The following is a 17,448-nucleotide window of genomic DNA, read 5'->3' as shown; positions in this document are numbered from 1 at the left end:
CAAGAGAAGATAACCTCTAACTCTGCATCAGTGCAGCTGCCTTTAATGCCCAGGGCCATTAACCCTTAATTTCCCTCTCTGTAAATTACAATGTCCTTTCTTGAGTTACCAAAGTAATATATACACATATGTATATATACATATGTGTATATAAAATAAATATATATGTACATGTGTGTATAAATACCCCCATATATCTCTATCTGTCTATCTATCTATCTATCTAATCACCTTGCAGCAAAACTTGGTGTTAAGCCTTTCACACCCTTCAAGCTTAAACCATTCAGAATTAATAATCATTTACAGAGCCTGGGTCAAACAGAAACTGAAGTTCACTTGGGAGAAATGATGATTCTGAACCTTATTTTATCCATTCATTGATTCAGAAAATATTGATCACATGCTAGTTCTATGTAAAGCATAGTATGGGGCCCGTGGGAGACATAAAAAAAATAAGATGGCTCTCTCACCCTCAGAGGAGAAGGAAATGTCAAACCACTCTAGTATCTTTGCCAAGAAAACCCCATGAACTATACCTCGGACACAACTGAATGATCCAACAAAGACAACTCGCCCTCAAGGTGCTAATAGTAAAGGTTCAGGAAATGACAGCGCTGCAGAAGATGCTTCCAACATCGTGACTTCTCTATGTCTTTCTTACTTTTTTATATAAGTATCTATTTCCATTGCTTTAACTCAAGAGTTTTTATTGATGCCTTCTGTTTAGGCACCACAGTCATCTGTGGCCCTATTAGCCCTTCTCTGTAATCAAGAAAAGAACCAGCTGTAAGGCCTAGGCACAGCACTCAGGAAAATATACCACCTGAACCATCATTCAGGGGCCTTGTCTTAATTGCTACCAAAGCTAGAGCTCTCTATCTCCTGAAATTTATATTTGTTCACATGTAAAGACACCACTGTTTTCTATAGTAATGGAATGAATGTAAGCTCCTTGAGGGTAACAATTGTTTTGGTCCCTGAGTCCTTAATGCATAGCACAATACTTTGTACATTGTAGGCACCTGAGAAATATTTGTGGAATTTAACTAATTAGAGATCTCTGAATTAAAAATCTGGAGCCCCCAATTTCCTTCCCTCCAGGATTGATATTCAACAACCTAATTAGCACCAATCTCCAGCTCTCCTTCCCCTCCTTGTTTCAGCCATTCCCCTAGGTTACTACTGCCTCCCTTTTCCCTGTCTTCCCTCCAGTTTTTTGTGCTCTCCTGGCTTTTGATGTGCCCTCCCCCACTCCTCTCTGGGGCATTTCTTTCAGTTCTGAGCACTACATTTTAGGAAGTACCTTGGACAAAAAAGGCAACCCGAATGACCAAGGGTCCTTGAGATCATGTTCCTAAGGATCAGTTGAAAGAATTGGGGGTATTCATCCTGGAAAAGAGGAAATTGGAGGTTGGGGCTGGGGGAGGCAATGCATGACATCTGTCTTTAAGCATTTAAAGAACAGTTGGGGAAAGATTAAATTTGTCTTGCTTGTCCTTAGGGGGTCAGAACAAGGAGCAATGGGTGGAAGTTTCAGAGAAAGGAAATACTAAACAATGAGAGCTATTCAAAAGTGGAATGAGCTCCCTCCGAAGCTGGGGTGTTTCCATTCACCAGACGTCTCTAAGCAAAAGCTGTTGAAGCACTTTTGTAGAAGGGCTTTTTGTCCTGGCTTAGATTGGACCTCTCAGGTCTTTTCCAATTCGAAGATACTGTGAATTCTCCAGGTTTCATGGGATGTCAGAGCTAAAAGGAACCTTAGAACTCCAACTGCCTCCTTTTTCAAAGGATACTTAGATCCGAAGTGGTGAGGGATTCAACCAACGTTATACACAGCTCATTACAGCGGTAGGGCCAGGACTGGAACTCAGGTCTCCCCAACTGGTAGGTCAGTCATTGGTCTTTCCACAGTCACTCAAGTGATTGAAGTGGAGGGGAATCCAGGGATCGGTGATAGCCTGGTACAGTGTAAAGAACACTGGTTTAGTAGGGTCAACCCCGACCTCGGACACTGTCAAGCCCTTTAATCTCTTTGGTACTCATCCCTAAAATAAGGGCCTGGCTGAGGTTGGTTGGACTACATGTTCTCTGAGGTTCCTTCCAGTTCTAGATATAGTGAAATAGGTTCTCTACCATCAAAGCCTCACTATAATATACAAGGAGCGACCTAATGGCCTCGAAGCCACGAATACCCGGATCTAAGTTCCCATGCTGGCATATTGTAGGACCCTAGGTAAGTGATTTAAACTTTTTTTTTTTTTAGTTAGGCAATTGGGGTTAAGTGACTTGCCCAGGGTCACACAGCTAGTAAGTGTTAAGTGTCTGAGGCCGGATTTGAACTCAGGTCCCCCTGACTCCAGGGCTGGTGCTCTATCCACTGCGCCACCTAGCTGCCCCCTGTGATTTAAACTTTAAGTGCTTTTCTTGAGGCTGACTTAAAGTTGCAGAGAAGTTACCGGGGAGCTTTTTCCACATCTAGGAGTTCCCTAGACCAATGAAATCACAAGTCCTGTGTCATTTCTATTCCTACAATCACACAAAGCCCCTGCCTCCATTTCACGCTCGCTCTGTCTGCTCGTAAGAGAGCTTTGAATTTCAGGACACTTGCCTTGGGTCTCCTTCCCCGGCAGTCTCTGGCACATGTTTAGTTCCAAAATTTCCTAGGAGGGGTGCTGGTGTCGGTGAAAGTTACACTGTTTAAAAAGCTTCCTTTATTTACATCTTCAGCATCATTCCAAAGCCTGGCGGTGTGCAAAGGGAGGGAGTCCCCGGGCGGGGTAGGGGATGGAGGAGAGGCCAGCCAGACTGTCTCCACCCACATCGTCCCCCCCACCCCGCTCCCCTCCCCAGCCAAGGCCAGGCGCTTCCCCTGCCCTCTCCCCGCCCCCTCCGTGTCTAGGTCGGGCTGGGGGGAGCTGGGGCCGAAGCTGCCCGCCCCGCCGCCCGAGTGATGTCAACCTCTAGGAGGAGCTGGGCCGGCCCTGGAGGGCTCCGGCTAATTAGCATGTAGCTGAGCCGGGGGCCGCCTTTCCTCCGCTCCGCGGCTCGCCTCGCCTCGGCCCCTCGCTTGTCCTGCTGCGGTGCGGGATAACTTTTGAAGCGGGAACGGTCCCTTGTTCCCCCCTGCAGCTCTTCCCTCTTCCCCGGGACCGCACCACCCCCCTCTCGCCTCCCTGCATCTTTCTCCCTTTCTCTCTCTTTCTATCTCTCTCTCTCTCTCTCGCACGCGCGCGCACACACACACACACACACACACACACACACACACACACACACACACACGCGTACACACACACACGCGCGCGTACACACACACACACACACGCCCCTGCCCCAGCCCCAGGCCGGTTCGGCGGGGCATGTGAGGCTCGGGCACCGGGATCATGGCCACGCCGTGCGCTCTGCTCCGGCCGCGGCTGCCTCAGCTCCTGCTGCTGCTGCTGCCACTCTCGCTGCTGCTCGGGGTCTCCCAGACTCGGGGTTCACTGCCCCAGCTGGTGCCCAGCGCCTCATCCCGGGGCCAGCTAAGCGGAGCTCCCGTCCCAGCCGCGGGGCTGGGACCCGAGCCGGAGCCGGATCCAGGCCCCCCGCTCGGGCTTCCGCCTCCTCTGCTGCCTGTGTCCTGGGAGCGGGAGAACAGCACCCGGGCCCCTGCCTCCCCTGGCCCCGCCGACCCTCCTCCCCTCCGGGGGGCTGCGACTCAGCGGGGAGCGCTCAGCCGAGCCTCCGGGGGCCGGAGCGCGATCACGGGTGAGTGAGGGAGCGCAGGGGCATCCGCGGGCTCCGGGCTTCTGCTTCTCTACTAATGTTTGGGTTGCGGAGGGGAGCGGACGCTGGGAAGCGGGAGGTTGGCAGGGGGCGTCCCCTCGGATCTCCGAGCCCTCGGCTCACTTAAGTCTGGGTGCAGCAGGTTGCATCCTGGGCTGAAGAGCCCAAGGTCACACACTCAGAGCTCATTCCAGTTGTGTAAGGACTAGTCTGGTGGGTCCCACGAATGGGAAGTGGACACGGAGGAATCTTTCCCACCTGTCTCCCCGCCCCCCTCTTTGCCCCGAAGTACTTTGGGACAGTGGACCTTGGTGAGGTTAGGGTGCCTCTACCTTCTTAGACTCTACTCTTGGATCGAGTTGGCTGGGTAAAATCAATCTGCCCTGGGTGGGTGCCTCCTCCTTGCTCCCAGAAGTAGGAAGAAAGCTGGGAGGGGGCTTGTTTTCTTGACCTTGACAAGTCCTATTTGGCATGCGCTGTTCCAATCTTTCACCTCCAAGGCCACTGTCCTTAACCCATAGAGCACTTGACTTTTTCTGGCCAGATACAGTTCACAGCTGACCCTTTTGAACTGTTCTCTTTAGGTAATTTTGAATTCAGATATTCAATGTTGCTGGCATGTTACTACTTCCAAATTTCAATAGATGAGGTTATTGGAGTTTGAGCACTGAACTTGCTTTGTTTTATAAGGGTGCAGTTTTTAAAATCACCCCCTCAACACTCCCCCCCCCATATATATATATATATATATATATATATATATATATATATATATATATATATATATATATATATATATATATATACAATTTACTGGCTAACCAGGAGATTAGAGGGATTAAGAAAGGGTTCAAAGGTTGAGGTTGATCAAAATAACCCTGTTGTCATGTGGGGATTATACCTTCTTTGGGCCTCCCCCTTTAGCCATTTATCCTTTCCAAACTTGCTACTTCTTAGAGATTGTTTATCAGCCACAGAATCACCGAGTTGGAAGGAACCTCAGGTTCAGTCCTTACCTGGACAAGAATTTCTGCTAAAGCATACATGATTGACTTTCCCTTCTTCCTACTTTCTGTTTGTTTATCTACTTCCTTCCTCTGGTGCAAAACTCTGACAGGATTCTTGGGTTCTAGTGATGACCCATCCTTTGAAATTGCCATTTCCCCTCCCCTCCCCAGTTAATTTCAGTTACTCCATCAGTGAAATAAAATGCCTTGCCCACAAAGTAAAATGGATCTAAAAGTGGGTGGGAGGAGCTTTGAAGAGGATGCCAGGGGGTAGCTACTTAAGCTTACACAACTTTCCAGACCTGCCTAAGTACCCTTCCTGTGAGTGACACATCTCTTATTTTATTAAGTAGCATTTGGTGAACGATTGGAATACTCACTGTAACACTGTGACCCTTTTAGAGAGGGAGAGAACTCCCATTTGTCTCATGGAGAGCTCATTGTGCACTCAATATAAACTTTTCAGTTTACCTGACCAAGGCTAGATAGATACTGTCTTGAATTAAATAACAAATAGTAATATTTCTTTTATGATGACTGGGCCTTCAGCAGGAACTCTTCTCTTGGAGAAACTCTCAGCCCTAGTCACTGCAATATATCCTGTTAGATGAGAAATCGTATAGTCTGGTAACGGGAGCACTGGACTTGTATTTAAAAGTCCAGAGTTTGAGACATGCCTCCAGTATTCACCCTACCTGCTACAGTGACTTCGTGCAAGTCACAGAATCACAGAATTTCAGAGATGAAAGAGATCACAACCATGTAGTCAAATCCATCATTTTTGAGTTCCTGTACAACACACTTGACTAGTGGTCACCTAGCCTTTCCTTGAAGACCCCCAGTGAAAGAGAATCTACCACCTCCTGAGGCTGTCAATTTTTCGATAACTAACCAGGAATGTTTCTTTTATACCAAGCCTAAAGTTACTTCTTTGCAACTTATACCCATTACTCCTGGTTCCACCTTCTTGGGCCAGAAGAGAACAAGTATAAATCTGTCCTCTTCAAGAGCCAGGTGGAAGCCCTTCAGATTCTAAAAGATTGTTATTATGTCTGCCCAAATAAACCCAGAAAGGGCTCCCAGGAAAGGGAGATCCACTGAATAAAGCCACCATGAAACATCAGTCCACTTCTCTACATATTGCTTTCCTTAGTAATCTCAACATCTCCTGTGGCTTGAGTTTTCATCATATGCCTCAACTTCCCGAATCTAGATGCCCAGACCCTGAGCTCTAGTTCTGTATTTCTCTCTGCCTACTGGATAGCTTTACCCATATATCCTTGCAACATCTCGAGCTGAATAGATACAAAATCAAACGCATCTTCTCCTTCAAATCAGTTCCTTGTTCCAAGGTTTTTATTTTAGTGATACCATTATCCACTCAGACATTCAGGCTCAAAACCATGAAACCTTCTTTGACTCTTCTCTTTACCTTAAACCTCTCATTAGCAGCTAGGTAGCATAGTGGATAAAGCACTAGCCCCAGTCAGGAGAGCCTGAGTTCAAATCTCACCTCAGACACTTACTAGCTGGGTGATCCTGGGCAAGTCACTTAACCCCCATTGCCCTGCAAAAACCAAACCAGAACAAAAAGAATGAAGGACAAACAACAACAAACCCCTCATATCTAATCAGTTGTCAATTCTATCTGAAATATTTCATATGTATATTGCATGCATGCCTATGTCTATATATCTCTCTCCTCCTTTCTATTTACCACCCTTGGTTAGGTTCCATATGGACTATCTGTATGACCTTGTACAAATAATTTAACCTTTCCATGCCTCAGTTTCCTCATCTATAAAATGCCGGTATTGGACTAGATGGCCTGTTGGTTTCCTATCAGCTCTAAATCTATGATTCTGTGATTTTCTGACAGTTTTGGAGAAAGAGCCTTCTGACTTGTCTCCATATTTCTAGGCTCTCTCTTGTCCACCCTTCATATAGTTGCCAAGGTAACCATGCTATTATGATTCTATTGTTCCTCCTAGTCAGTAATGTCCATCTCCTCTTGGCCATCACATAGTGTTTTTTGTTTTGTAGCTCTCTGATTGACTTATTATTTAACATCATGTATTATGGTCATCTCTATTTGTGTTATATCTCCTTAGTAAAACATAAGTTGTATGAAGGGTAGGGACCTTGTATTATTTAAACTTTGTAACTTGCCAGTGGTTAGGCACAGTGCTTTGTTTACAGTTGGTGCTAAATCATTGTTTATTGAATGAAGGTATGATTTGGAGATCTGGTGGGGACCCATGGCTTGAGCGAATGTTTGTGTTTCCTACACATGGGTGATGTGTTGTGTGGTTGACAGTTTGCTTTGACTGAACACTGTTCCCCAGCTTGAAGCATTTGAGATTATGGTTTGGGAGTTTCAAGTTGAAGTTTCATGGGTGAAGAAAAATGAATGCCTCCTTTTGGGAGGAGAAATCAGGAATGAGATTTGGGGAAGAAACCAAACCCTGTCATCTAATTGGGACAATTTGCTTTTGTGGCATCCAAACAAAAAACTGCTGTTCTCAATATCTGAGGCTAAACCTTTGAGGCTCATTGTCAGAAAGGTGAGGCCAAAAAGTAGCAGAGTGGGAAAAGCATGGGCTCTCAAAGCAGAAAGCCTGGATCCCAATCCTAGCTCCACTTACCATTGGGGTGACTATAGAAAAGTCACAACTTCTGGTTCTAATTTTCCTTATCTAAAATAATGGGGTTCACTTAAGGTCCTGTCTAAAGGTCTCTGTGTGCACAGTGAGTAAATAGAGTACTGGGCCTGGAGTCAGGAAGACCTGAGGTCAAATGCAGCCTCAGACACTTACTAGCTGTGTGAGCCTGGGAAAGTCATTTAACCACTATTTACCTCAGTTTCCTCAACTGTAAAATGAAGATAGCAATAGCACCTACCTTCCAGGGTTGTTGTGAGGATCACAGGTGATAGTAATATTTGTAAAGTACTTAGTATAATGCCAGGAGCATAGTAGGCACTCTAGAAATGTTAGTGATGATGGTCACCACTAGTGATGATCACCATTAGTGATGATGATCGTATCTTGTACATAGATAGTTCTCTCATTATAATGGATACTATTTTTGCCTTTCTTTGTAACCTCGGTGCTTATCCCAGTACCTGGCACATAGAAGATTCTTAATAAATGCTAGAAGCTATGGATGAATTTGACAAAGCATGCAGAGCTTTTGCTTGTTTTCAGAGTGTCTTAAGGTAGGTTCAATTAGTGCCACTTTTTAAATCTGTCTTGGATGATTTCAGTCCTTGTGGATATCCTAGAGAACTGTTGGAGCTTTTCTTTGTGGTGCAGGGCTTTTTCTCCCTGGAGCTGCCTAGATCACTGGAAGGGGTCATTTATGAAGGCGCCCTGTGAGATCTTCCAATTTAACTTCCAGACCAACTCAGGAGCCCCTTTGACAGTGTCTCTGATGGACAGTCATTGGATATGCTTGAATTTGTTCGTGCAATCCAGTGATTTTGTAGTTGATCTGTCTTGCTGTGGGTAAGAGTTTTGGTAGATAATGGACCTAAAAGCTGGGTCTTATAATAATGCCTTTTCCTTTGCTGGCATAGGAACTGTAAGGTGGTGCCTATGGAACAATGCCTGTGGCACAGTGGGTGCTTAATAAAGGCTTGATTGACTGATTGTAATTATAATCCAAAGTGTGAGCAGTATAGAATGCTACTTTTTAAGTCCTTGTGGCTTTGCCTTTGAAGGTGGCTTAAACATGGACTCAATTTGAAGGCAGAGCCCAGATCAGTTGGTGTTTTGTAATCCCTACTGCTCAGTTCCCTCTGCTGTTGTTTGTTGTCGTTGTTGTTGTCTGTCCTTGGTTCTCAAAGAGGACCAGGACATCAGGGAAGTGATGTCATGACTTGCTGTGAATTGGACTAAAGTGAGGCAGAGCTGTGCAGAGTCACCAGCCTCACTCTCTCCTCCAGAGCCATCTGGGTCCAGTGGCAAGATATAGATCTACTATAAAACGAAGGGATTGGAGTATGTGACCAATTCTACACAGAATAATAGATTTAGAGTTAGAAGGGACTTGAGCCATCATATAGTCCCCTGTATTTTATAGATGAAAAAACTGAGGCCAAGAAAGTCTAGATGACTTGCCTAGCTAGTTAGTGCCTGAGACAGGATTCAAACTCAGGTCTTTCTGACTCCAAAGCCAGTGTTGTCAACTGCATCATCTAACATAGTACATATATATAAACACATATCCTACCTAGCCAGTGTTTCCAATAAAGATTTAGAGCCGAAGGCAGGGGTAAAGGTGGTGGTGGTGGGGGGGGTTGTCATGTAGGAAGAGTGGAAACTACAAGCACATAAGGTTGTCAGGTTAGAGATTTGGTGGAGAATGAGTTGAAACTACTAGTTCAAATGAAATATTGGGGGTTTTTTTGTATTGGTTCACCAAGTCAGCCAATATTGATGGAGTGTCTTTCATGTGCAAGGCATCATCTACTCTCCCTGTAGAAGATAAGCTCCGTTCTTCTTTCCCTTCTTTGCAGAGGTGGGGAACCATTGACGTGGGACATCACAGGGACTGGCAAACATGGTCATTCTGTCATTTGCTTTGGGTGAACTTATCTTTATTTTCTAATCTTTGTTTCAAGGGATGCCTCATTCAGGAGAGAAGTGATGTGTTTTTTCTTCTTTTTTTTTTTTTGTGTGTGAGACAATTGGGGTTAAATGACTTGCCCAGGGTCACACAGCTAGTAAGTCTCAAGTGTCTGAGGCCAGATTTGAACTCAGGTCTTCCTGAATCCAGGGCCAGTGCTCTATCCACTGCGTCACCTAGATGCCCCTTAGGGATGTGTTTTTATGAAATGAATGACATAAAAAACAAAAGGTTTCAATAAAAATATTTATTGTAAGGATACAAACTTTTCCAATGTGGGGACTGATTTGTTTTTGTCCTTATAATCCGTCCCCTCTACCCCAAAGCACACAGCCTGGCACATTGTAAATGCTTTTATAAATGCTTGAGCTGAACCAAATTGAATTGTGATGAAAAATTCTCTTCTCTTTCTCCATTTTGAAGTTTAGTACCCATCTAAGCCAGAAGGTCTCTTTAAAATGCCCATTTCATAGAAATAAGATTCGTATCAGGATTTACAGTAAAGGCAGGAGAAGACTCTGAGGCACTATTTTTTTTTCTCTCCAGTTTGCATATTCTTGTACTCTTTTCCTGCTGTTGGTAAAGTTCGAGATTTTCATTGTTGATAAGTAAAAATGTTCTTTGTGTTATTGTTTCCTCTTCCTCTACCCCTATTAGGTTGTAAGTCCCTTTAGGGCAGGCACCCCGTTCAATTCAATTAAGTGGAACAAGTTTTTTTTAATGTTCTATAACCACTGTACTTTTCCCAGGGCACAGAGCTGGACGCTGAGTTGATGTTTCATGAATATGGGCTAGGGCTGCCGATGCTGGGAGATGATGCTCAAAGAATCTCCCCCTTCCCTCCTCCCCCCAGTTTATTGCTCTGCCCTTCCTGCTTCTCTGCAGTAAACATAAATGGGGTACCCATCCCAGACTTCTCTAATCTTTGAACTTTGACCCTGGCTTATCTGTTTGTGTTGGGAGATGCTCCCCCCACCTCTCCAAAGGAGGCTGAAATCATAATAAGAGTCTAGTGCAAAAGGAAAAAAAAACTTTCCCACCCAAAAGGGAAATGACGCCGTGTAGCTGAACAGCCAGCCCAAGGAATAATAATCTTAGAAAAATGCAGCTCCCTGGAGGAAAAGAAGCCAGGCCAGCCCCAGGCCCCTCACTGTGAAATCGCTGTCGCCTGAATTGCTGCAGCTCTCCCGGCCAACTTATAGTCATTTGGGGTGCCTTCCAGGGCAATTACACGAAGCAGGGAAGGCATGAACTGGGAGAGAAGTTGTCCCCGGCCAGGGGCGCAGGGAGGGGGAGCAGCTCATCACCCTAAGAGTGTCCTGACCTCGCTTCCTCCTAAGGCAGGGGAGAGAAGAACAGAGAAGCCTTCCTGGCTTGGGGTGGGATGGGAGCCCCCAGATGGGAAGAGGGGCGTGGTGAAAAGGGCTGATCCTCGATGGGCTCTTCCCTTTGGGAAGCCACATCCTTTTAACTTTAAGGACTTTTATTGCTTCCCTCAGCATGTACTGTACAAATGCTGAAGTGATATTTTCATCCTCGAGTGCCCGAAGGGCGGGGGTGGGGGAGGGGGAGGAGTTGAGGGGGTAGTGGGAGAGGAGAGGAAGGGGGGCAGGGAGAAGGAAAGCTGAATGGAGTCAATGCCCAGACTGGGTAATAACTATTTTTTCATATCCTGGAGAGTGGTATGGATGTTTGCCCTCCCAGTGATCCCTTGCCACAAATACTTTGTTCTCCTTTCTAACAGCTGGGCAGGGCTGGCTGGGAAAGGCAGCCCCTAGGGCCAAGCTTGTGGTTACTCCTGAGGAGTTCAGAAGGAGAAACGAGGGACAGAGGGCAACCAGATTCCAGAGAGTTACCCACGAGACCCCCGATGCTGGTCCCCAGCACCCAGAAATGATTTTTTCCTTCTTCTGTCCCCTCACCATCTTTATGGATCTGTCTTAAAATTTTAGGCACCTGTCTGGGAATCTCACAGACTGTTTGCTATTCAATTCATAGGTTCTCAGGACTTAACTCTAGAACTGGGACACTCCTTAAAGATCATTTAATTTAAAGTCCTCGTTTGAAACATGATTTATAGTGTTCTAAGGTTTGCATGGGTTATCCCATTGGAGCCTCTAAATCACACTTGGAGCTAGGTGTTATCCTCATTTGACAGAGGAGGTAACTGAGGCTGAGAGGTTAAGGGACTTATTCAGGGTCACACAGTTGGTAGGAGTAAGTCCTAAGTAGCAGAGGTGAGGCTGGAACCCCACAAGGTGTGGCCTGTTGCTTCCATATTCAAGAGAAACAGTACCTGCCCTCACAGAGGGAGGAAGACAACCTATATTCAAATAAGTTTTTATATATAAAGTGTGCACAAAGTTTATACAAAATATATGTCAGGAGGGAAAGACCCCTGGGGGCCAGATCAATAAAAGTCTCATGGAGGAGGTGCTGGGCATTGAAGGAAGCCAGAGATCCTGTGAGGCAGGGGTGAGCAGGGTCTGCTTCCCAGGTATTCGGGGATCACCTGTACAGACTTAGAGTCCAGAGATAGAATATCCTGTAACACAAGCCTGGCTCTTTGGGGATTTCCAATTTGAGATCAGCCGACGTGCTAACAGTGATGACTGCGTCGGGGATATGGACGACAGAAGGTGAGTAGGTAGCTTTTTCTCAGAGGAATGGTGTAGCCGGAAGAGCAGGAAAAAAGGCAATCTAGTGTCTTTTCCTGGCTGCCACATTCTAACTACCTTTGTAACTTCAAGTGAATCATCTCACTTCTCTAAAACTCAGTTTCTTCATCTGTAAAATAGGGGAGGGAGGGAGTGTTGGAAGTAGCTAGAGGATAAGCAAGTGCTGAGCTTTGAGTTAGGCGGAAATCAGTTCAAATCCTGCCTCACACTTATATTATGTCATGTGAGCCCGGCACCAATGTGAACCTTTGTTTCCTCTTGTGACATGCAGATACACCCATCTCCCAGTATTGTTATAAGGCTCAAATGAGATAAAATGTGTATCAAACCCTGTGCCAAATTTTAAAAGCCATATAAATCGTGGTGGTGGTGGTAGTGGTGACGATGAAATAACCTTTGTTTGCCTTCAGCTTTAAAGTTCTCTGATCCTATCTGTTTAAGAATGGAGGGCAGCGGGGCAGCTAGGTGGCGCAGTGGATAGATAGAGCACGGGCCCTGGAGTCAGGAGTACCTGAGTTCAAATCCAGCCTCAGACACTTAACACTTACTAGCTGTGTGACCCTGGGCAAGTCACTTAACCCCAATTGCCTGACTAAAACAAAACAAAACAAAACAAAGAATGGAGGGCAGCAAGAGAAGAGGGAAGAAACCCACCTTCCCTTCTTTGTAGAAGTGGGGGGTTCAGGGTATGGAATAGTGTATACGCCATCACAGTGGATGACCTGCTACAGTTTGGATGAACCGATTATTTTTTCCCCTTCTCTTTTTTTTTATTACAAGGGATGGCTCTCTGGAGGAGACAGGAAAGGGATATACTTGGAAATGAAAATGATATATATTTTAAAAGAGATCAATAAAAACCAAAGGGGAAAAAAAAGAATGGAGGGAAGGAAAGAATGAGTAGGACACCTTTTAGAAGTGCCCCTACCCATGGTGGACCTTCTTCCAGCATCTGCAGTGTGTATCTGCAGTGACCTGTCCCCTAGTGGAGCAAAATGAGGTCATTTGCAGTGGTAATTTAGCTTACCCAGCTGCATACTGTACATCAGGCTCCACAGTGCTGACACAGGCCTCGAGGAATGGGCTGAAGTAGATCCTTTTGTGGGGCATTCAAGGTGGAATGATGTGGTTAAGCAGATCAGTCCGTCAGATTTTATCAAGGGAATAATGAAGCCATTCCTTTGCCCTCCTTCGGGGCTCAGAGCCCCTTGCATCGACTGAAAAGAACAAGAACCATCTCCAAAAGCCTCTGCAGAGTTTGGGGGTAGATGAGGAGAAGGGAAAGAAGAGCACAGATGACATCAAACACTTAAAGACAAATTCTCCAAAAACATGGGAAGAGTGATTGAAGACTCTTGGTACTTTTCTAATTAGGGAGCAAGTGAGTTTTGGACGGAGTGGTTAATGGAGTTGAAGGGAAGAAAGGAGATTACTCAGAGATGGCAGTGTGTGGGATGGGGGCAGAGAGAGGAATAAGAAAAGAATACTCTTTAGAGCAGGGCTTCCCAACTCAGACTGTATGGCAGATGGTTAAAATATCAAAATTCTCTGCAATCCACTGCCCTTCCCTACCCACCCCACCTCCCCAGTATCCTCAGCACGAAACCTGGAGTTGGAAAGAAGGAAGGATCCCAAGAAAAGAACCAAGAAGAAGAAACCAGTGGTTTTTAGTATATATGTGCATATGTTAATAACATTATCATAACAATATAGTTAATATAATGATATCACTATACTTAAGGTATAACTATATCATATATATTAAATATAAGGAATTTCATAGCAAAACTTTTTTAATTAGTAAAAACGTGCTTTAGACCAGTGATAGATGTATACTCACTAACTGTGTAGACCTGGGCAAGTTACTTCCCTGTGGATGAGTTTCCTGAGCTTGTTTCTTCAGTAAAATAAGGATTCCCTTAACCCTGTTTGCCTCAGTTTCCTCATCTGTAAAATGAGCTGGAGAAGGAAATGGCAAACCTGCTCCGGTATCTTTGCCAAGAAAACCTCAAAATGGGGTCATGGAAACTCAGTCACGACTGAAATGACTGAACAAAAACTGAGCAAAACTGAGATTCTGAGACCCTCTCCCGCCAAAGCCCATCACAAAGTCTCTAGCCTGACATCGGGGAAACATAGGTCGAGGTCCCAACTTTAAATTTCTAGTGGGTCATTGTTCATCACCCTTGGCTCATTGTGTGTGTGACAGATGTGCTCTTCATTTCTGATTAAGAATCGGTATCAGAAAGGAATTTGTTGGAGGGACGTTTGGTAGTAGAGGAGATAGCTAACTCATAACTCTTTTAACCTAGAAGTTGTCATTAAAGAGAGTGTAAATTAGACCGGCATATGTGTGTTAACTTGCATAACATGTATATAAATTAGAAGTTAAGTGACTGTCATATACTGGACTATTTGTGACCCCTCATCCCTTTTTTTCACCTGGATTTAGCCCTAGTAAAGAGCCCAGAGGCAACAGCTTATATATATTTTGCAGAGCATTTTCCATATACAGGGTATCCCAAAAATCTTAGTGTAGTTGTAAGCTTTTAAGGCTTTTAGAGATTAGAGATCTTAAGTTTAAGCTTTAAGTTATTAAAAATTAAACCACATTTTTCCTCATCTGGTTCATTTGACAACTCAATGTAGTGGATGGGGGGGAGCTATTATTATAATACTCTTTTTGTGTGTGTGTGTGAGGCAATAGGGGTTAAGTGACTTTCCCAGGGTCACACAGCTAGTAAGTGTTAAGTGTCTGAGGCCAGATTTGAATTCAGGTCCTCCTGACTCCAGGGCCGGTGCTTATCCACTGCGCCACCTAGCTGCCCCTATAATACTCATTTTACAGATGAGGAAACTGAGGTTTACAGAGAGCTTAAATCACTTGCCTGAAGTCATATAGCTAGCAAGTTTCTCAGGCAGGATTCAAATTCAGGTCTTCCTGACTCCAAGTCCAGCATTCTCTTCACTATAGCACACTTCCCTTCAACTATATTATTGTAAATCAAGCTGAAAATAATAGGACAGATACTTGAGTATTTCCTCATCTGTTTAGCTTTCTCCTCTGCCCCTCCCCTTCCCCCTTCAACAAGGAGCATTGGTTAATAGCTGAATGTATTGTTATGAATACTTTCTCAGTGGAAAGAGAGATTCCATGGTATCTTTGCTCAGTTTTGGTCAAATTGCTTTATTTTTAGCTTACATGGACTGGATTCATTCTAACTCAGCTGTCATGTTTTCCTCTCTTTGCTTTCATTAGCCTTACTTCTGTCCCTAGACCATTTTACTGGCTTTGGAGTCAGAAGGCCTGATTTTGCATCCTATTTTGATCAAGTCACTTCCTCTCTCTGGTTCTCAGTTTCTATGTATATATGATGTAGAAAATAACTAAATTATCCCTAGCCTTCATTCCAGCCTTAAACTATGATTCTGTGATTGGTTTATCAATCAATCAACAGTCAATTAACAAGTATATATCTATCAAGTATATACCTGACTCGAAACGGGTGTGCTAGTAAATGCTTAACAACCTGTTCTCTGAAGAGGCAAGGGGGAAAAGATATGCTGGACATACTTTTAAATTTAATCTGGGTGATTAAAACATTTTCTTCATCATTTTCTTAAGTACAAACAGTTCAAAAAACAATGAATGTGAGCAGGTTTAAACTGGTTCCAGCACACCCCTGCCTGCAAGGCATTTTGGTGGGTGCTGTGCAGATAAAAAAACCCCAAAAAACAAAACAAGTCATAATCCCTGCTTTCAAGGAGACTACAGGTATAGAGCCCAAAGAGGCTCAAGTTTTCCTACCCAAATTCAACACTTGTTCCACCAGACTAGGTGTTATTAACCTTTTTTGTGTGTGTACATGTGTGTCATACACTGCCCTGGCAGCCTAGTGAGCCTGTGAACTGCCTTTCCAAAATAATATTTTAAAAAACATTAAAAATATTATTTTGCAAAGGGTTTCCATAGTTTTTATGTAGGTTTTTACTTAATTTATAAATTTAAATAAATTTAGAATGAAAATAGATTTAAATAAAATAAAATTTATTTTACAAGATAAAATAGTATTACAAAGGAAACCAATTACCTTGGAATAGTTATTTATTCAACCGCTCAAAACAAAACAAATTCATGGACCCCGGGTTAAGAACCCTGGTACCAGATCATGCTGCCTCCTTGTACCTTACATAGCAGCCTATACCATTTGCTGGGATGCCTCTAATAGTTTGTAAATTTCTCATATTGAGTTGAACTGTGCCTTTCAGTAACTACTCCTCCCCCACTATCCATTGGTCCTAAAAATAAATAGAGATTCAGCTGTTTCTAACTACTTGGAAAGATTTCAGAAGACAGGAGGGAAGGTTAGTAAAATGCTCCTAATTTTCCATTAGGTTTGAGTCTGGCAAAGCCTCATCCTAAAATGGGTGGTGGATTTAAAATCCCAACCTTGGGCTAAAGATGAAATGCTGCAGATTCCAGATCACCAGTAGCAAGGACACACTGTTTTCTATGAAAACTGCCGACGTAGAGGGAGAGGTAGAGGCTGCAAGCCCCATTTCTGGATGTCGTAATCTTATGGAAATATAGATGTCTCTGTAGACCCGTCGTAGTCAGTTTCATTCAGGATTGAGAGGTTGGTATGAAATGCAAGCACAGGACCACGGAATTTCAGAGTTGGAAGTCACTTGGATAATTAAAACAGACTTCCCAAAGAGTCTCCTTTACTAGACAGCCTTTCCCCCCCAACCTTTGTTCGAAGACTTTCAGTGAGGGAGAACCAATTATCATACCTCCTGAATTGCTTTTACTGTCAGGAAATTTTTCCTGACATCAGTCATAAATGTGCCTCTTTTTAACTTCTAGTTCAACCCACCAAGGCCAAACAAAACAAATCTAATGTCTCTTCTAAATGACTATCTTTTAAATCCTTGAAGATGGCTATCATGTCCCCCCCATCCTGAGGCCGTGAGTCAGGCACTGTGCTAAGTGCTGGGGTTACAAATATGAAAAAGAACAAGACAGTCCCTGCCCCTCCAGGAGTTTACACTCTTATGAGCAGAATACAACACAAAAAAGGAAGCTGAAGAGGGGTGGGGATGGCATGGAAGGGGAGGAGCGAGAAAAGACCTAATGGAGTATGGAGAAGCCCAAAGGCTTGATGAGAACTGAAGAGATGGCTGGCCCGGGTGGCCTCCCTAAATGGAGGTTTTGGGAAGGAACTCGTTGCCTCTGAGTCTTCTCCCATCTGAGCATTGCTAGTTCTTTAGCTGCACCTCATGAAGTAGGAACTTGAAGCCCATCACCACCCTGGCTGCCCCTCTCTGTGGACTCTTGAGCTTATCAACCTTCCAGCTGATAGGAA

The 17,448-nt window shown here is 44.3% G+C and overlaps 1 protein-coding gene across 2 annotated transcripts in view; it reads left to right on the top strand.

Moving 5' to 3' along the window:
• The first annotated feature begins 3,321 nt into the window (after positions 1-3,321).
• The window catches only part of HEG1 (heart development protein with EGF like domains 1), a 131,416-nt gene continuing 117,289 nt past the window's right edge, over positions 3,322-17,448 (top strand). For both annotated transcript variants that reach the window (XM_043993078.1, XM_043993079.1), the window contains exon 1: positions 3,322-3,750. In XM_043993078.1, coding sequence (XP_043849013.1) covers positions 3,384-3,750 — 367 coding nt within the window. In that variant the 5' untranslated portion in view covers positions 3,322-3,383. The remainder of the gene's footprint in view (positions 3,751-17,448) is intronic.

The sequence above is a fragment of the Dromiciops gliroides genome, chromosome 3 (assembly GCF_019393635.1).
Source record: "Dromiciops gliroides isolate mDroGli1 chromosome 3, mDroGli1.pri, whole genome shotgun sequence".
In the NCBI taxonomy this organism is placed as follows: domain Eukaryota; kingdom Metazoa; phylum Chordata; class Mammalia; order Microbiotheria; family Microbiotheriidae; genus Dromiciops; species Dromiciops gliroides.
The sequence above is the reverse complement of the archived record's forward strand: the minus strand, read 5'-3'. Positions and strand labels throughout refer to the sequence as shown.